General features: G+C 37.7%; 1 protein-coding gene across 1 annotated transcript in view; it reads left to right on the top strand.

The window, feature by feature from the left end:
• Positions 1-20,980, top strand: part of KPNA1 (karyopherin subunit alpha 1) — a 51,707-nt gene that overhangs the window by 5,315 nt on the left and 25,412 nt on the right. The window contains exons 2-6 of the mRNA NM_001030774.2: positions 6,379-6,512; positions 8,940-9,047; positions 10,700-10,799; positions 11,385-11,479; positions 13,563-13,694. Coding sequence (NP_001025945.1) covers positions 6,384-6,512; positions 8,940-9,047; positions 10,700-10,799; positions 11,385-11,479; positions 13,563-13,694 — 564 coding nt within the window. The 5' untranslated portion in view covers positions 6,379-6,383. The remainder of the gene's footprint in view (positions 1-6,378; positions 6,513-8,939; positions 9,048-10,699; positions 10,800-11,384; positions 11,480-13,562; positions 13,695-20,980) is intronic.

Here is a 20,980-nt window from a genome sequence, read left to right as displayed (position 1 = left end):
TGTGGCTTGTGGGAACTGTTTGGTTTCAAGTTAATTGTGGACTATGGGGTTATAGAAATCAGTGTTCATTTAAACAGATTTGTTTGCACTGCAATGACTTTGTACGCAGCAGAGGAATTCTGTGTTTGTTATTCAGTTCAGAAAGGCTCAGTTAATGAATTGTGGACTTTTTTTTTTTAAACTTTTAAGTTCTCCTGACTTTGAGAATCAGTGTTTTTGCTGTCTTTCTCAAGCTTTCCAGAACTTTGACAGCTATCTCTGCTGCCCCAGCAAGTCAAAATGGAACAAAAAAAAGTCAGAAATACTGTAGTGGTAGTAAATATATTGTGAAATACTAGATATACTGTGTATATCTATATTTTATTGGTTTTTTATTAGCGCTTCTGTTACATTAAAAAAAGCAGTCAGTATGGAGCCTCTTAATTAGTTTGTAATTTGATGTTCCATATTGCAAAAAATTGTGCATCTTCTCAGGCCTTGCATAATTTGTCTTAAAGTTTAAGGTTGTCCTCATTTTGGATAGGCAGCAACCCAACTTGCTAAATGGCCAAAGAGGTAAAACACGTTGCGTTTGCTATAGATGAAGTCAATCAGTACATAGTTTGTTGTCTTACGGGTTTATAAGCTAGGACAGAAGCAGTAGTAAATTAAGGCCTGGTTGTGGAGAAATTAATAGGTGCATAATAAAGCAGATCTGAAAGATATGGAGATGCATGGCAATTCCCTGAAGAAATCTGTGCTACTTCAGTTTTCTGACAGCATACTCCTAAGACTTGGAACCCTGTGTCAAGGCTATCTGTTCCATCCATGGCTAACTACTAATGTTACATTCTGGTGGATTACAGGAGCTTCAAACCTTCTCTGAAGGTGTTTCCTCTGTTTCTTCTCTGTCGTTCCTCTGTGATACCCGCTGGAATCTGTGTCCCTGCTGTTCCTCAGGAGCTGAGCTTTGTTCTTCCATACAGTCAGCAGCCTTCCTGTCTGCTGCAGCAGCTTTCCGAAGCCACAGAAAATTCAATTTGTATGAGCATTTCACTTCTGTGTTAGTGATAGGTTTTGAAATGCCATCAGCAGAACTTATTTTGAGGGTCTTTACAAATACTGTAACTGTTCACTTTATAGTACTTCAGACTTGTTTTGCAATTCCATTTTACAGCTGGGGAAAGTTAAGCTAAAGCTTTGGAATTTGACCATATGGTACTTGAAGAATAGCTTTTTGTGGCTTAAATATCCTTTCATCCTCTGCATGTCCCGAGTTTTTAAAGGAATCTTCAGATTTTGGAAGTTAGAGACACCCTTGCCCCTTGAGTAATACCTGTGTTTTTACTGATGAGCATTCCAACAGGTCTCTGGGTTCCACTATGCTTTGTCAAATAATTTCGCAGAAGAAGCAGATAGAACCTCAGCAGAATGCTCGTCTGATTGAGTCAGTTTTTCAGACAGCAGGAGGTGTGGCCGTGAGGTACTGGTCTGCTGATTTTTCTGTGTTTTCTTTTTTTCCTCAGATAAGGCTGTAAGCAATGCAGGGACTTGATGGACTGTTTTTTCATCTCTGTTGCCTAGAAAAGGTAGTTATTTTCAGGAAAATAGCATTAATCCTTTGCTGTTATTTGTATCAGCATATAGCGTACATTCATGGTTTTACTATGCAGACTATGCCTGTCTATGCTATGAAGTTATCTGTCATTTACAAGAAAGCTGGCATTTCTGGTTTTTTGTCTTGATCAGCGAGCAGAAATGTGGTACTTTTCCTTTCTCCTAAAAATATTTTCACAATATTGAAGTCCTTCTGTTAGGATCCCAGACCTGTTGCCTTGGAACCGGCAAAAATGAAAATAGAGTCACCTTTCAAAACCAGTGCTTCATGGCTAAAAACGTGTATGTGGCCAAGATGCTGGACTTCTGGGGCAGTCTGTTGATGAGCACAACAAATAACTAAATGCTGCTTTCAGGGCTATTTTTTAAATTGGATAGGCTTTTAGTCACAAAGAACTTCAGGAGATGATGCATCCTGTAAGCAGGGGTCAGTGAATTGGCGGAGTACCTGTCCAGGCTGTACTGTGTGTGTTTAGGAATGATGAGAAGCGTGACTGTGGGGAAGCTGGTTCTCAAGGGAGTATAGAGTGCTGTGGCAGAGCCACTAAACAAACCAGTATCTCCTTGGAAGTAAAGGTTCTGTAGCAGTTGCAGTTTTGTAGAGTAGTTAAAGCATCACTTACCTTGAAATCTTGCATCTTCTCTCAGTCATTGGCCTTCTGTCCTGACGCTGCCATTCCTAGCACAGGCTGTCCTTTTGGGGTGACAGTGCCTCTTGCATCTTTTCTGTTAACAGGGTGCAGCAGTCTGACAAGAAAAAAAAAAAAAGCAAACGCAACATGCCTCCAGTGAATACCAACAGCTGCCTTTGTTAGTTAAGAGAAGGGAAGTGGTGGTGTCTTGGGTCAAGGTTCTTCAGGATAACTCTTTTTTAAATTACATTTCTCTTCCCCAGCCTCTTCAAGTCTTCCTTCCCCATCATATTTGCATTGCAAGGTACAATTTTGTGTATGGCTATATGGTTCTCAGATAACCTATTTCCATCACCTCATTCCAAAGAAGAAAAGTGTCTAACCATCTTTGCTATCAGTACATTTTGTAATCTTAGTTTCAGTTATTTTTTTGGATTTGTATACCTTTCTGCTGTTCTTTGTTTGCAAGGCCTTTATTTTTATATTGGGATACTTCTGATGTGTGGAATGGCCAAGTGTTTGTCATGTGGCATCCCTCCTAGCAAAGTTCTTAAGGCTAGTGACGGTGTATCTGATCTAGGAAGACAGAGAGCTCATTTTTGTCACTACTTCAGATGATTGATATCTGATTTAAGAAGGCAGGGAGTTCATTTTTGTTCCTATATAGATGATTTCAAGGGACAAGGTAGGTCATTGCAATAAGTGACTCTGCATTTCCCAGAGTACAAACTAAAATTCTTTGACTTGATCTGCAAGCAGAAATGCAATACTTTTCCTTTCTCCTAAAAACCTATTCTTTGGTCACCTCCGCTTTTGGTAGGGCCTTTGTCCTGATCAGCAAAAAAAAAAAAAGAGTAATGCTTCCTTACTGAATGAAGACACTCAAGAATAGATGTTTTTCATTTTGTTAAAAAACAGGGTTTTTTTTTCAAGGCAGCCAAAACAAGGAAGTAAGAAGTGTCGTATAGTGTTTGAGTGGTACTGCACGAAAGATCAAAGAGTACATAATGAAAACTCATTGGATGACCAAAGATTTTAGACTATAGACAGGAGTGTCCAGAAACGTGGAAATTACTCTTCTATTGCTAGGACAGAAAAGATCTGTAGAACATTTCCATGACAACCACCACTGACTTTCATCGCAAACAGCATTAATTTTGATAGTGAGGAGAAGATCCGGGATTTACTGTTTGCTATGAAGTAATTTACAGTGGGTGAATGTGAAGTGGTTGTTGAAAGATTTTCAGTTAAGCTGCAGCAAAACTGCCGAAGATGAATGAGAATGGTTTGAAGTTGTTTTGACTCATTGATTTTTGTCTAGAGTAAAGCCTACCTCCTGAAAAATTCAAGATTTATAGAAGACTATTCTTTGATATCTGTAGCAACTGACATACGATTCTTTTATTTGCTGCCTTAAAAAGAAAAAAAAATACTGAATAGGTGTAAGGATGCTGTCAGGAGCTGTGGGCTAGATGAAGTCCTGGATATGGTCATAGAACCAATAAAGGAATTATACTGGTTTAGATTTAGGACATCCTGATGTATTTACGGAAGCTGCTTTTGGGTAGTATCTTTGGATTGGTTAAATTAGGCAGGAAGGTATGTGGCAACGTGTTGGGATTTTATTTGCCACTGGTGAGAGACTACAGTGAAATCAGTGATTGAATTCAGTGATTTCTCAGTACTCAAAGAAACTAAATGCTTCTGCTCTTAATAGAAGAAACTTTGCATTCCTGGTCACTTGGTGAGATTTTGTAGGAAAGCTTTACTCAGTGTAAAATGCATTACACTATTTAGAAATGATTTTAAGTGCACTGATCAGTCAGCAAAGGGAGCTGTCCTGAGGGTAAGAAATAAGCATAGCTGAAAGCTACAGCTAAAGCTTGGAAAGGTTGTAATAAATAGAAGATAATACTTAAGTTCTAGGCACCGATGACAAAAATGACAACAAGGAAGAAGAATAAGCTAAGGAAAATTGACAGCAAAGATGGATTCTCATTGATACTTAGAAACATTGGAGCATCATACAGAAGGACTACAAAATAGAAATAAGATGGAATTCAGTAGTAAGAATTGAAGATGATAAATGTCAAGGATTTCTTTGAACAGAGAACTTGTAAGGACTGAAAGTGAAGGTGTGAAATGATTGCAGGAGCTATCAAAGTCCTGACATCCCCAGTAAAGGCAAATTTTATCTGGTGAGTTTGAGAAGATGTTTCATATAGAAATGCAGAGTGATGAGTAATGTCATGGGAGGCATGAGATCTTATCTGAGCTATTGTGTGTGTGCCTGTACTTGTTTGTGTTGTAGGACAGATTGAGTGGTGTGTCTACAAAACCTTTTTCTGGTTAGATGCATCCTTTTAGCTCATGGTTTTCCATGTGGTGTTGGAGTTCATTTTCTTGATTCTAAAGTATATTAAATATTTCTGTGGGAAAACAAAAGACTTCCCATACTCAGCCTGAGTATTTGTTAGCATAAGCTTTCTATAATTAAAATCCATGACTTCCCCAAATGGTATTTCTAGAGGTTGTAGTCATTTGAAAAACCTCAGAACAGGAAGAAAATGTGATTGCCAAGCATATGCAGGAAACATGAAAATTGAATCTCACATGAAGAATATCGTCTCTAAGCTGCTAAGAATGATGTAGGGAGCTCCTGGAGTTCTGAAATCATATTTTTGCAGGATTTCTATTTAAAAAGAAACCACTTTAGAGAGAGCCTTTTCAGCAGAACTAGGCTGCTAGATTACTTACCTATATGTTCAGGTTTTCATATTGCATTCAGTACGATCTGTAACTGAGCCATCTTGAGTACAGTAGTTTTGTGTCCTGTGGAAGTTTTAACTAGGAGAATGCAGTTAGCTTGAAGTGATGCATGGAATGTTTCATAAACATCAGTTTTTATAAAAAGGATTGTCAGGCATCAGCAACTTCAAAAATAAGGTCTAATAAGAAGTACATTTGGATGTTGGGTAAAATCTCTTAAAACTTTTCATGCTAACAGAAGGGAGCTTAGAGTTGACTCTATGTATAAATGAAGTGCACAGCATATCACTTGTCATCTGGTAATTCTGTGCTTATGGAAATGGAAGTACGTAGCATATTTAGTACAACAAGTTGGGGCATTGGAAAGAGGCCTTTGAAAGCCCCGTAGAATATAGCATCGTTTCTTAAATCTTCTGTTACGGAGTTTCAGATACCTATAACATACTACAGATTTTACATCTGCGGGAAGATGCATGGAATTGCTGTGACTTTCAGAATTCTGTTCTCAACATTTTTTGGGCTTAATGGGGAGACATAAGAGAAGTAGCAGCAAAGCGGAGGACTGTGGGTGTAGACCTGACCATTGGTCAGGACCATTGGCTCATTTGCTTTATAGGTAGACTTTCTACTCAGTTTTGCAACTGTTGGTCTATATTAAGTAACTCCAAATTGCATCACAGTATATGTGAAAATTGTCAGGGGTCCCTATCAAAGTTGATCTGCTAAGTTATGTATGAAAGATGGTAACCATAGGCTTGAAAAGGCTCTTTTGTATAAACAGTAACAGGATTACAGGCTGGGGGTGGGAAAAAGGGAAGAACCAGATTTATCTTTGCAGAAGTGGACCTTTTGAGTGGTAAACCTTCACCTAAAATGTGTCTATCTCCATTTCTTACTTGTAGGTCTTGCCTGGATAGAAGGAACACAAGATGGATTTGAATTAACTTAAAATGTGTATTTGAAGTGCAAAAAAGCCTCTGAGTGAATTAAGCTAAGATGGAGCTAAGACCACTTCACTTCTGAGTGAAGTGATTAATAAATCCCCTGAAGGGAGAAGCACTAATAGATGTTAGTGTTGCTTTCTTCTTAGCCCAGGCTGTATCTTCTGGCTTAGAAATCTCAGTTCTTTCTTAATAAAATATTTCACTTATTTATACCTCTACTCAAGGAATAACAGTCTGATGTGGAGAAATCGGTATACCGAAGTGACAATTTTGTGAAGTTACCTTGCCCCTTCTAATTTACTGGATGCTAAATAACATGTTATAGGGAGGCAGTAGCTGGAAGTGCGCAGAGAGGTTTGAGAGAGACAGAACATAAACTGATGTGTTGCTGAAGTGTGATTGTTCTGACCGGTTCTCTTCTTAACTGCAATTTAAAGGAACCATGACGACCTCAGGAAAAGAGAATTTCCGACTGAAGAGCTACAAGAACAAATCTCTGAATCCTGATGAAATGCGTCGTAGGCGAGAGGAAGAGGGTCTTCAGCTGCGTAAGCAAAAGAGAGAAGAGCAGGTACTGTACTACAGCTGTCATAAATGTAACAGTTGTCTTGCACTGTCTTAAGTTCTTTGCTTCTCTGAAACCTCTTCTTGGTTGTTGTCCTGCTAAGTGCCCACGCAGTCCGTCTGAAATCAGTAAGTTGCAGACTTTGCTGATTGATGAGTGCTTCACTTAAGTGTGAGATTGACAGCTTGTTAGTAAAGGTTGTTGCAACAGAGCTGTCTCTCCTTGCTCTGAAGGTAACTGAGGAATTCTTTATTTTTTGCTACCTGAGTTGTCGTTGCTCTTGTCTTTAAAGAATGGTGAGGTGGGGTGAAGAAAACATTGCAGCATAGAAGCGTGTCCAACCAAATCCGTTTAAGTTCCAATAATGATTTTACTGGGGGAAGAATAGATTGATCTAATTTTTCTTGGTGTTCTGTCTTTAAATTTCAGTTAATATATCAGTCTACAAAAGTTTATGCCCTAGTAGAGCAGGCAAGGGTGGATTATTGTATATTGTGTACAGAATATTTGAGGAGAATGTTTGGAAGCAAAGCTCCCATGGCTGTTCGTGTCTGGCTAGTAGCATGTTCATGTTGCGAAGTGGTAGATTCTTTACAGGTTTAACAGGGAAACAGCAGCAGAGACAAGACATGGTGAAAGCAATCTTCTGATAAAAAACATGTAGCACTGAGCAGTCCTTCCTTCTGCTCTTAGTTATGTTCATTAGAAGCTTTAGGAGACTGGCTACAACAAAATTAAAATGAAGCTTAGTTTCATCCGCGTTGAGTTAAACAAAAGATAGTAACGTGCTTTAGCTTGGTATGGTAGGTTAAGTCTTTAATCTGTTCTATTTAACATCCTTTTCACAGTGTCAACACTAGATACTTTCAAGGAAAGTCTGTAGTCAAGGAAGAATTCTGAGAGTGAACTGAAATATTTTTATTTTCCTCAGAAACAGAAGGCAGTATTTCCAGATGACAGATAGTACAAAATGTCAGCAGTCTTATCTGTAAAGCTGGTACTAAATTAGGAAAACGATGAGTCATTTTAGAAATCTGTCTTATCTGTGCCTCTGACCTCCCTTGCACCTGATTACCACAGGTTGGCTAAATGAAGGGTAGTAGTATTTCCTTAAGGCAAACTGTTAATCCTACCTACAGTGTAGTGGAAGTGGTGCTGCAAGCAGTCTTTTCTTTTGTTCCTTTATTGTTACAATTTCAGACCTAATGTGCAGGTACTTTTATGTATTTGGCATGCTGGTCATGAGGGTGTCAGTGAGATACTTGACTAGCATTGAGAATGCCAGAGTTGGCATTGCATCTCCTGGTTAGAGCTGTTGATATACGTGAAGAAGCCTGTTTTACTCTTTGACTTGACAATTTCCTTATGTATTCATTTTTAAAATATATTCTTATTCCTTGTTCTATTGTCTTAGCGTTGCATTTTCAGCCTCTACAGAGAAGACTCATTTAACCTTTTACTAAAGTTTGCTCTTTTTTTTTAAAGCCAAACCACCCTACAAAAACAGTGTCAAGTTCCTGAATTTTCACATAAATTAACAGTGTATAAATTTTGGCATAGGATTGTATTTCAGCAGTGTATGAAGGGCTTGGGCGAGCACTTTGGATGGTAGCCTAGAAGGAGCAGCACTCCACAGGGATGCCTGTCACTGAACTAGGTTTGATGTAGACTTAACAGCTTTGCATACTGTTTCCTTCCAGATTTCTCTGGAGAAACGCATAACAGCAGATTGATGTCGGGGCACTGTCTTGGCTGTCCTCTGTAGTGGTGCAAATCTGACATGGTTCAGTGCTGGAGTCATTAGGGAACTTGACAGGCAAGCAGCACACTCCAGCCCTTCTCATCACCGCTAATGTTTGTTGCAGTGAGATAGCTAGATCAAGGGAGAAACTGTAGCCTCTCTAGCTCTCCTAATAACATTTCAAACTGGCTAACTCCTTTACGTGATAGCATCCAAATTTTGTTCATCCCAGTGTCATTTCTTAAACCATTCTTAAGTGATTATCCCCCAAAGTCCTCTCTCTGCCACAGAACTCAGTTATTCTGGTCTCAGTGTCTATTCCACAGGGATCTGTTATACACAGTGGTTTGTCATGTCTTTGAGCCCCTGCTCATTTTGGGGAAGGGAGGAAAGCAATTGCCTGGAAGCTAGAGGTAGCTGATAGATGAAGAGTTAGCAGTAGAGAAAAGGAGGGATTATCAGTGAAGATTCTCCAGAAATGTCAAATGAATATTCTCACACACAGCCATGTTCATTTACTCTGTTACTAAACTGTGCCTGTTTACTGTCCAGAAGAGTCGTGGTGTCAGTATTCTAGCTTATTTCAGGAGATACTAATTATCATTTTTATTGCAGCCTGATATGGTATGTGAGATATATATGCTGACTCTTGGTTCTGTAGTGCTTTTATTAAATGCATTTTCTCTCTTTAGTTATTTAAACGCCGAAATGTTGCAACAGCTGAAGAAGAAGCGGAGGAGGAAGTGATGTCAGATGGTGGCTTCCATGAGGCTCAAATGAACAACATGGAAATGACTTCTGTAAGTGCTGAGAAAGGAATATTGTTTGTTGAAACTGAGCAGGTCTGTTACACAGTTTAAGGGAACGGAATTGCAGAAGAGTGCGGAGAATGGCATTCAAAGAGCTTTCAGAGCTTTTCACATTTCAAACACCTGTTTCAGTGAAGTTACCTGAAACAGATTATGGGAGGAAAGAGTAAATAAAAAGAGACTGGCTGGAAGTCTGTTAATAAATTTTCAAGTAATAAAATTTAAATCAGAGTGTTGGAAACATAACTAGACCTGCCTAGCTATCTGCTAATGTCCTTGAACTCCATTCCAAGCTGGAATTTCATCCCATGGGAAAGCTGCCTTCTAATGGAAATTAGGCTTTTCTGCCTTCTCACCATTTCTTTATGATGCTCCTATATGTGGAAAGAAAAATGTTATGGGATTCCACCTGTAGCAGAAAGAATAAATTAAAATACAATCTTCACTGAGTCCTAAAGTCTGACTATTGATCTTCATGCTTGTTCTTGTGTTCAGAGTATATTTTGAAGGAAATCAGACTATTTATGATTTCTACTGATGGTTAGGCAATGAGAATTACTCAGAAATACCTATCAACAACATAATAAATAATTGATGGAAAATAGTTTTATTCTTCAAGGTAGTCCTAAAACATCAGATGAATCCTAAATGCCTTTTAATTCTTTGTGTAGAAATTTATATGAAATAAAAGGATGGTGAAAAGTAAGGAAAGGCTATCTTACACAGGTTACTATTTTAAGTATTAATTTTATTGTCTTAAGACTTAGTACTGAAAAAGAAGGATCTAAAATGAAAAACTTCGTGTTTTCATTCCCTTTTATTGGTTTCTGTGACAAAAATCTAGACTTCCTATGTTGTGTTACTGAGAGTGCAAGTACAGACAAAGTGTGTTTCAGCACTATTGCCTGTTTTCCTGTCTATTGAGGACTTGGATCTGAGCACTATAATGTTTTGGATCAAAAAGAGAGGGGAAAAAAATACAACATCACTTAGATGTCTTTTCATGGATTTAGCTTAGGCAAATCAAACAATGTCGGATTTTCCCTGTCATAAAAAAAAGTCACTGATTAGTTTAGCCATATCAATGGAAACTGTCAATATTATAGGGAAATAAATGCTATATTTGATTATGATGACAAGCATTAGGTTTGTCAGTGCTTTAAAAAAAAGACAGTTCCTGTACATTTTGTTATAAGAGTAACTCAAAATGTAGATGTTGCAGGTATCTAAACAACACCATAATCAGTATTCTTTTATAACTGTAATTGCTATTCTAATTTATGCTATCTTTTCTTAAAGCTGACAGTTTTACAGTTATTTTATAGGATGGGAGATGAGAAAAAAAGGAGAGAAAATACCTGTGAGAGATTCTGAAGAGAATTTTTTGTGGCACAGCTTAAAGAAATTCTGAATTTTGTCTTCTAGGAAAAAGACAATACTTAAGAATGATTCTGCTTATGTATCTGTACATGTATGACGACTCATTTATTGTTCTTCTTAGTTCTTATCTGGCTTTTTGCTCTATAAGGTTAAAAAATTGACAGTTTTAGCAAATATTATAAACTTTTCTCCACTAACCCTCAATTTTCTTTTACTCTTGCTCTCTGTCACTCTTGTTTTGTCTCCCCCCACCTGAATACTAGAGTGCTGTTATCACTTCCGATATGATTGAGATGATTTTCTCCAATAGTCCAGAACAGCAGCTTTCAGCCACTCAGAAATTCCGAAAGCTCCTTTCTAAAGGTAAGGACCGAACTTACTTGCAGAAAAACCTTGGGTGGTCCTTGGCATATGTTTTGACTTTGACAGCAGTGAAGATCAAGTTCTGTGTAGAAATTTCTGGGTGAAGAGTTTGGTCCAAGCAGAATTGTCTTGCAACATGCCAATTAGGTATACGTGACAGTCACTTCTATTTGTGAAACCTGTACAACTTTTAGTGATGCAGGTGCAATTTGTGATATGTAATGTAAGTTTAATCATTTTAGTTAGTGTCGCTATGGCTCACAAGTTATTCTTTCTGGAAGTTGAGCTGTGTGCATATGTGCACCGAGGTGATTTTGCAGATCTGCTGCTGTCAAGTTTTTATGCTTAGGTTAATGAGTGCGTTACTGTTAAATCATGATATAGCAATACTTCAAAATTTAAAATGAAGTCTTCCTTTGAATTAATTGCCTTTTAGTAAAAAAAAGATAGATAAAGCAGTATAACGGAAAATAAGACTCTCAAAAATCAGCATGTCATTGGGTATTACTTTGGTGCAGTGATTTTTAGGAAATTCCCCCAACAAATAAATGAATGCATCTAAACTTTCCATTTTGTTTTAAATAGAACCAAATCCCCCTATAGACGAAGTCATAAGCACACCAGGCGTGGTGGCAAGATTTGTGGAGTTCCTGAAACGGAAAGAAAACTGTACATTACAGGTATACAAATATGAGTATGTCTAGCTTTCTGTATTATGAAGGCTTTTGGTGGTGCAAATAAGGCAAAAAGTGTGGTCACTTTTTCTTAGTGAGCTGTACTTTTCTTTTTCTTTATGAGGATAACACATCTGTTTTACTATGAGGGCTTCTTAATAATAAACTCAATTGCTGAGCCTTTGATACAGCCAGGAGAGAATGAGAGAAATCTGAGTTTTATTGGGTGATGTCTAACATGGGATGTTTACCTGGACTTCCTTGTGTAACAAAAACAGTTTGAAAGGTAGACTTAAAGGATGAAAAGCTATTAAGCTAAACTATACTTTTTGTCTATTTTTGTACTGAAGACTGTTTTCAGTGTTCAGAATTATGACATAAAGTTTTGATTAAATTCTAAGGAGTTTAGAATTAGAGTTGAACATGAAAACAAGAACAAAACACAGAGAAACCCTGAAACTTGCTTGCTTCGGTTTGAAAAACTAAATCGTATCTGCTACAATTTTAATTAATGCGTTTTGGACTTACTCCTTAGAACTGTCTTATTTCCAGCTGTCCTTTGCCTGGCAGTCTTTCATCTGGGCTAGCATAACATGGAAGGAAATTGATCTCATAATGAAAGAAAATGTTAATAATTAATGGCTAAATGTGATATATAGGCTAAATTGATGTTCCTTCAAAATATGTAAGGCAATAATTCGTTAATGCCTTGTGAAAGCCAAAATATGGTGCATGGAAATATGCAAAAAGGACTTTTTCCTTGTCTTACAAAATAGAGAAAAGATAGAATTTATTTCCAAATTGAGGCCAATAGAATTCCAAAGATCTGCTAGTTGCTTTTGAGAAGTGTACACACAGTAATTAAGAGCATGTATCAGATTTAGCCAGTTTGTTGGTTCTGAACTCCAATGGAAAGGTTTTAAGCAATCTCTTTATTAAAAAAAAAATTGAATCTTTATTACTTACAGGATATCTAGCATGGAAGTCTAAGATTTAAGGGGAAAATTGAATGATATTTGTTGGACAGAAGATCAGGAAGGGAAAATGAGGCTGGAGGATACTTCGCTAGTTTAAAATACTTTAAGAGTAATTGTAAGCTGTGTCAGATTCTTCTGACCTTACTGGTATAACATGCTTTTTTTTTTTTTTTTGTCCAAAGAACAACAAAAAAGCACTTTATGTTGAAATGTATAGGCTTGACCTAAAGAGTTTATAACAAAGCAGTGAAACGTATTTAATTGTTCTTACCAAATCTATCTCATTGTTTATTCAGCACACAGGTCTGCAGGTGTAAGTTTTTGTTCTGTCCAGTTTAATGTTCTTTTATTCTGTCCTTGTTGCCAGTAACGTGGCACAAGCAAAAAAAATTTGGACATTCCGTTCTAGGTATTCCTGACTTCAGGTTAGTTGTAGAAGGAGGGTACTTCCAACTCATTCAGGAAATGCTGAAGTATTTTTTTTCCCCAGGTATTACTTGTATGATGGATTGAATCCATCCAATAGTGGAAACTATCCTATGTTGGTGAACATGAAACTGTATGTGTCTTTATTCTGTAGGTTTCTACTGTATTGTTAGTGGAATATCTAGTAAAAAACGAATTCCTAGTATCAGTGGTAGGAAGGCCATATTTGTCTGGAATTCCCCTGTACACATTTTTTTCTTAAATGATTTTCAGGTTTAAAAAAGCTGCACTCTTCTCTATGATCATTTAAACCATACACGAATAACTTTTTCTTATGTGATGATGAGAATAATCGTAAAGAATATACTAAACAGATACCAAGATGAGCCTATTATTTTTTTTTCTTTAGCAGACAAATGATAGTAACTGTGCGACGAAATAAATAAATAAATATATGTTGAGAAGCCACAGCAAATCTGATCTTGTGCTGTATGGAATTTTTGGAAATTTTGAGCTCATGTCATCACGATAATTTTTAACTCTGATTCTTACTATTCATCTTCTGTTATAATTAACAATTATGCTTTATCTTTACCAGTTCTTTCTATTTTAAAGACACATTGTCATTGTTTTTGATATGACACAGAAGACTCCCAGTGAACTTTCTTCTGTATTTTGTTTTTCAGTTTGAAGCTGCCTGGGTGCTGACAAATATCGCCTCGGGGAATTCCCTTCAGACTCGAATAGTGATCCAAGCAGGAGCTGTTCCCATCTTCATAGAGCTGCTTAGTTCAGAGTTTGAAGATGTACAGGAACAGGTAAAGATTAAGAATGGTGTTTTTTTTTTAACATAAAAATACAAGGCTTTTCTATAAGAAAGTCTTGTGCCTTTATAGGAAGTGTAGTGTCTGGAAGTTCAGCCTAAGTCTTTTTCTCCCTAGTGTGTGCTAAGGTGCAAGTACTGTTTTTCGGTTGTTCTGGAAATGATACGTTTAACCACAGCCAATGTGGTAGTGTGTTTTGATCTGTAGTGAGTTAATACTTATCTGCTTGCTGAGGAATTCAAGAAACTTTGTTTTAAAAAATACTTCAGAGGTGGAAAGTTCACATTTATTTCTCCTGAAGATAAAGCATGCATGGAAATTATAGGTTGTTCTCTAAAAATGAAGGAAAATGAGGCAGAAGTGCAATCAAGCATGCTATAGGTCTGTTGAATGAAAAAGATAGTGAAGTTGCTTACTTAGCTGTTTTTTTAATGATGAAATAAAAGAATAAATGCAATCTTTGTCCATAAATTCTACTTGAATGCCTTTCTTACAGAGCAAATCAATATTCTTTAAGACACAAAGAGATCAGTGTAAAGTGCAGGCCAAACATTAGATTCATACAGACTTACTACAGTAATTTCTGATTGAGGGCAGTAGCTTGTGTTTGAACTAGGTTGTATTTTAAAAAGACGTCTAGTCTTGCTTTGAAGACTTAGGATGGTGAAATATCAATCATGCTAATGAACACATTTTCAGTAATGCGTAATCCTAACTTGAATATGAGTACCTGTACTATACAAATTTGATTAGCTTTGGGCCCAGGTGTTAGCTCTTGTTTCACTGTCTACTCAGTAAGCTCTCTGTTTTTTTCTTGTAGTTAATTACAGATGATAGCTTAATCTTTCCTTGAGCAAATGAAATTAAACTCTTAATTCTTACTATGGATATTTCTTTGGCTTTTAAAATTTTCTTGCTGATCCTTTTCTGAACATTTCTTTGTTTCAATAACTTTTTGTGGTGGTGAAATAACAAGCTCTGGATATTCCAAGTAGTACTGTTCCAGCAATGCTGTTTGCAGAGGTAGTACCCAATACTCATTTCTACTTGATTCTTCCCTGCGTGAATATTCCAGATGTCTGTGAGGACTCTTTTCCACATAAGCTTGCTGTGAGCTCAAGTTAAGCTAATTATCCAATATAATTCGTTGTTCTTTTCAGAGTCACTGGCTTCCAGGGCTCAGTTCTCCATCCTGTAAGTGTGCCCTCTATTCTCTCTCCTAGATGTCTGACCTTGCATTTGGCTGTATTGAGATGCATGATTGGAGGAGTCCAACTCATAAGCATTGAATCGCTTTATGTAACTTACCTTTCTATCTTATAGCTGGCACAGAATGAGCCACTCGTACTTAAGACTGCGTAATGTTTTCCACAAGAAGACACATTTCTTCAAGTTGCTTGTAGCTTTCCACTCTGCAACTTTCCATTTTCAGTGGCCTCTCTCATGCTGGATAATTTTGACAAAGGCTTTCGAAGAGAGTTTGGGTGCCCCAGAAAATTGTATTCAAGGATATAAGTATTTTTGTCCTTTTTCTTTAATTTGAGGAAATTAGTCTATTTTTGAAGAAATTAGAAATGTGATATTGATCTTGCCAAAATAGCAGAGAGATGCCATGTTCTGCCCACATAAAAAAATCTATTCAGACTCAGCTATATGATGTCCAAAGTGCTTTTTAGAGTTTGTTTTTTGGAGGAGGTTGAAATTGGTGGCATTATCTTCCAATTCATTTACCACTTCTGAGTGCTATTCCTGAAGAATGATTGATACACTGAAAGTAGTAAGGGCTACTGCATTATTTTGTGGCCCATGATCTCCCATGCAAGAGAGAACTTTTTTATTAGATTGTTAGATCATTCTTGGTAATGTTCAGAGAAGAATGTGGGAAGAGCCAGCCTGCTTTAGAATGAGTTGTGCCACTTTCAGCCCCTGTGTGTGAATTAACAGAAGAGCTTAGGGGTCACAGATAAGTAGTTTATCAATATTCTACCTGCTTTGCCTCCAATAAACTGTTGACAGGTTAAATTCATACTGGAGTCATGTAGAGTTGATTGTAGCCACTGGAAAATGTGTTTATGTGTAGTGCCGTTATTGAATCCGTGATTTGTCTGTTATCAGCAAGTCTGTAACTACCAGTAGCAAATTGTTTTGTGGTAAGCTATGCTAAAGTAGGAAAGGATACCACTGTGATGTTACCTGTGCCTTTACATAATGTGCTGCCGGTGTAGATGTTGCAGCCTTCTGACTGCTCACTTTGAGTTTATTGCAGGCCAGCTTGAATTTTTTTTTTTTTCTGGCAGCTTTTAAAAAGAGAAATGAATGCTTCACTGTAATATCTAACAAAAATAAAAGGCATTAGGCACATAAATGTTAGCTCTTGTACTTCTATATTACAGGGTAGCTCTAAGTACACAATTACAGAGTATTTTTCCAAATGACTCTCATCTTTTTCAGCGTATTGTTGCCCTAGTTAGAAATCAGTGGGTAGTAAAGGAGGCTTTTAATTATCACACTGGGGCACTGTTTGTTAAACTTGGTACACATTGTAGTGAATGGAAAAAAAAAGGCAGAGATTCTTATTAAGGTTGTTGTAGGCTAGAGGTAAATCTATCTACCACTTACTGTCTAATGCTGAAAAATCAATCAGTTTTTGGTAAGTGGGATACTTGTTCTTTGTTTTTTTTTTGAATTCTCAATGTGAGTTATTGCATTTTGTTTTATAGTTGTGGGCAATATGTTTTTGAACGTATTTGATTCTGAGCATCTCAGGCTGAAATCCAGATTTTGGAGAATATTTTACCATTTTAGCCATAAGTTTTCTCCTCTAATTGTCCTCTGATTTGTATCTTTTTGCAGTAGTACCGTGAAGATTATTATTTTGCAAGCAACTCTTGCTGCATTTGCAACAAATTGTGTCTTCATAGGAAAATACAGAAAACTATGTTTAGGGCACATAGGCCAGAATCTAGCCATACTAACATAATGCAGAGTGTAAAAGAGAAAAAGTAACATTGAAGGCTGTATTAAGTAGATCATTCTTTGTGCTAAGTGGTGTAGTAATTTTGTGGAAGGAAATGTAAGCAGTAATACAGTTTTGAACATGTATCATACCATAAATTGAAAATAGTTCATATTTTGTATTTCAATTTGACATACTGGCTAATCATTATACACTATTTTTGTCTTGAACTTTTTATTAAAATCTTCCCATATTAGTGGCTCAGGAACACGTACCAGTTTATCATGATTCTTCCAGTAGTTCTTTATTACTTTTAAGCCTGTTTTAGTCTAATGTATTTGACAGTTTTTTGCATATGCAAGTTTCTGCTGTGATACTAAATGGTTGATTTTATAGGAGTCTGAGGATCTTTATTAAACAATATGTATTTTAATGAAATTGTATCTTGTCTTTTCACAAGATGTTTCCCGTTAAGCTATGTCAGCTGCAATTTAATTATCCTATCCCTTAACTCTGCTATTTCATATTTTCACACAATCACAGAATTGTAGGGGTTGGGAGGGACCTCTAGAGAGAATCAAGTCCAACCCCCTGCCAAAGCAGGCTCCCTGCAGCAGGCTGCACCTGTAGGCATCCATGCAGGTCTTGAATATCTCCAGAGGAGAATCCACAACCTCTCTGGGCAGCCTGTTCCCGTGCTCCATCACCCTCAATGTGAAGAAGTTCTTACGCACATTTGTGCAGAAGTTCCTGTGCTTCAATTTGTGACCGTTTTCCCCTTCTCTTATTGTCACATACTGCTGAAAAGAGTCTGGCCTCATCCCTTTGCCTCCTGTACCTTAGATATTTATAGACCCCTTTTCAGTCTTCTTTTCTCAGGGCTCAAGAAACTCAGGTCGCTCAGCCTTTCCTCATAGGAGAGATGCTCCAGGCCCTTTCTCATCTTTGTGGCCCTCTGCTGGACTCTTTCCAGGAGATCCCTGACTTTTTTGTACTGGGGAGCCCAGAACTGGATACGGTAGTCCAGGTGAGGCCTGACCAGGGCAGAGTTAGAGAGGGAGGATCACCTCCCTTGATTGCTGGCCATGCTCTTTTTAATGCACCCCGGGGTGCCATTGGCCTTCTTGGCCACCAGGGCACACTGCTGGCTCATGGCCAACCTGTTGTCCGTCAGTACACCCAGGTCCCTCTCTGCGGAGCTCCTCTCCAGCAGGTCATCCCCCAACCTGTACTGGTACATGTGGTTATTCCTCCCTGGGTGCAAGACTCTGCATTTACACCTCATCTGGTTCCTCTCTTCCCAACTCTCCAGGCTGTCCAGGTCTTGCTGAATGGCAGCACAGCCTTCTGGTGTGTCAGCCATTCCTATCAGCTTTGGCTTTGTATATCAGCCTATCTCAGGTATTTCCTGTAATTAGTGATCTGAAACCGTTTCACATCTTTTTTTCCCCACTGAAGAAACTGAAATTGTGACAGAAGCTACATCTCCATTATTTATAAAAATGTATTGATTACATCTCTCTGTCCCTCCTTGCCTTTCTCACTCTTCTCCTCAACTTCTGTTATGCTGTTGTTTAAACTTAGTCAATGGCGTATGTCCTAGCTGTATGTCTTCCCCGCCTCCCATTTTTTTCTTCCAAAACGCATCTTGAAAATTAGAGAAGCCAGCCTGAAATTATTTATACTGATGGACTTCATCAAAGCCCTGTGGAAATGCTTGACATTGATGTAGCTTCAGCAATGTCTTAGCTGTAGTTCTATCCTGAGTGCCCTGCTGTACTTAAAACCTAGATGTTAACTTGGTTTTTCTGGATGTGCATAGAATTTCCATCAAAAACCGGGCAAAACTTTATGTTCTATGTTTGAAACTCTTGGGATCATCTTGCAGTGACAGGTGTGTCATTCTGCTCTGTATCTGAAGAGTAGCCCATGGCAGTAGCCCATGGCTGTTCTCCTTTGCAGATGTTTGTGTTTTCAGCTAAAGCAACACTTCGTTTTTACCTCAGTGTTTTTTCTAGCTGTATTGCTGTTACAAACCAGTGTTTATTTGGCAGAAGTGACCTATGAATCTGGTATCTGTCTGTTCTCTGGCTTATACATCAGCACCCCCTGCTAACTTAGGTCTTTATATTCAAAATGAGGGGAAGAAAAACCAGCAAACTAATTGAGGGCTGAGTATGAAATACTTTGTCTGGTTGGAAGAGATGCTAGTAATTAAGTTAGAACATCCTGGCTTCTGATAGGAAGGTTTCTTCTGCATTGGGATGTAATAGAAATCATCTCTAGGAATTCCTCCCTCAGGTATCTTTCCTTGTGTCCATTAGTGCAGTTGTGTTTGTATGCAAAGCTAATTTTTGCTGCCTTCATCCCAGCATTAGATGTGTTTCCCAAGTCAACATCCAAAAGTGGAAAAAGTGTTGATTCTTAATTCAGAATGTTTCTGTTCCACGGAGAGGTACAAACTTAATGCAGTATTGGTAGTTGGCTTATGTCTTGATTTAAATATTCAAACACTTAAATACATGACTGAGAGCTATCAAAATCCAGAGAAAAGTGGGAGAGTTGTCAGAAAGCATATGTACTATTCACAGAATGCAACGTATAGATCAACATTACTCTATAAACTAGCGTTGTACTGTTACTGACTATTGATATTGTCCAGCATTGCATGTAAAAGTTCTAGAGTTTAATAACAGGTGAAATAAACTGGACACTTGTAAAAACCCATGTTTGATCGTTAACAGTACATGGAAATTTATGCTGTTCTATAAAAATACACCCTGTAAATTGACAAGGCAACATTTGTATTTCCAATTTATACACAACTTGATATTGGTTAAAAATCTGCAGACCTTGAAGTTATAGGTTCTTTTCATTTCTTGAGTTTTGGTGTGGATAAAGTATTGAAATTAATTTTATTTATTTGAGTTTGATATTTTAAATAATAAACTCTTGAGATTACTGGAATAAATATTCTTTAACCTTGGCAGCTATCTAAAAAGATTAAAAAACTGAATTTCACAAGGCTTGTGAAGGGCTTGGAGAATATGCCCTACGAGGAGCGACTGAAGGAACTGGGGCTGTTTAGTCTGGGGAAAAGGAGGCTGATGGGAGACCTTATTGCTCTCTTCCAATACCTAAAAGATGATGGTAGTGAGGGTGGGGTTGCTCTCTTCCTACTGGTGACCGGACAAGGGGAATTGACCTCAAGTAGCCGCAGGGAAGGTTTAGGTCAGATATCTGGAAGAACTTCTTTACTGAACAGATTGTTAAGCACTGGAATAGGCTCTCCAGGGAGGTGGTTGAGTCACCATCCCTGGATGTGTTTAAAAATCATTTGGATGTGGTGCTCAGGGACATGATTTAGTGGAGGGCTGTTAGAGTTAGGGTAGTATGGTTAAGTTGTGGTTGTGCTTGATGATCTTTAAGGTCTATTCCAACCTGAGCAATTCCATGATTCTTTGATTTAGGATGTACAGAATGAAACCATAATGTTATGGCAAACAAGATATTTGCATCTTGATGAGTGCATGAAAGTCATCAGTGAAAATTACTGAACATTATTCAGACAGAAAAGCTGAAGACACTTGTCACTGTTCACGTGTCTTTGTGGAAACCATGAGGTAGCTTTGTGCTTATAGCAGTGTCTGGTGAGAGAAGTTTGAATGAGCTTGACTTATGTTCCTTGTTTATCAGAAGACTTGAAACAATTTCTCGAGGAAAGATATTTGAACTTAACTCTGCATACTTTGGCTGAAGGTATTTCAGTTCCTTTTCATCTTTTGTACTATCCAGAGCTACCAGTTGTTAATGCTAGAATTTCTTCTAACATTGTTACCAGCTTCTGTGATATCAGGCTATTGAGACAGACTTCTCTGCCCTTCAAAATCAAGAGTAGGAAAACGGTAAAGATGCTTTATGACTTCTCTGGCTAGACTTTCTAATGAGAGATTGAGAGTTTTGCAGTTACAAAACCAGTCTGTCATACAAGGTCAGAGTAGACATTTGTATTAAGTGATTATTGCTGTTGTTAAATCTGAAAACAAGTATTACTATAATGGCAGAAGCAGGGTCACAGATAAGTGAAGTACAGCCTCCAAGGGTGTTTCAGTGGACATAAGACTGTCCAGAAAAGGAGGTTGCATCTTTACACGAAGATGCCATCCTTCTCCCTCTCTGTTTTTACCAAGATTCACATGTTTGTGTAGAGCCTGCTGAAATTTTTGATTTGTGCCTAGGGAGTCACGTCACTGCAGAAGTGAAAGCGTTGCAGTGAGCAACAGGCATGTCTAATGACAGTTTTAATACAAATGAATTTTTAGAC

The sequence above is a fragment of the Gallus gallus genome, chromosome 1, assembly GCF_016699485.2.
Source record: "Gallus gallus isolate bGalGal1 chromosome 1, bGalGal1.mat.broiler.GRCg7b, whole genome shotgun sequence".
NCBI lineage: Eukaryota > Metazoa > Chordata > Aves > Galliformes > Phasianidae > Gallus > Gallus gallus.
This window is presented reverse-complemented; position numbering and strand designations above follow the sequence as displayed.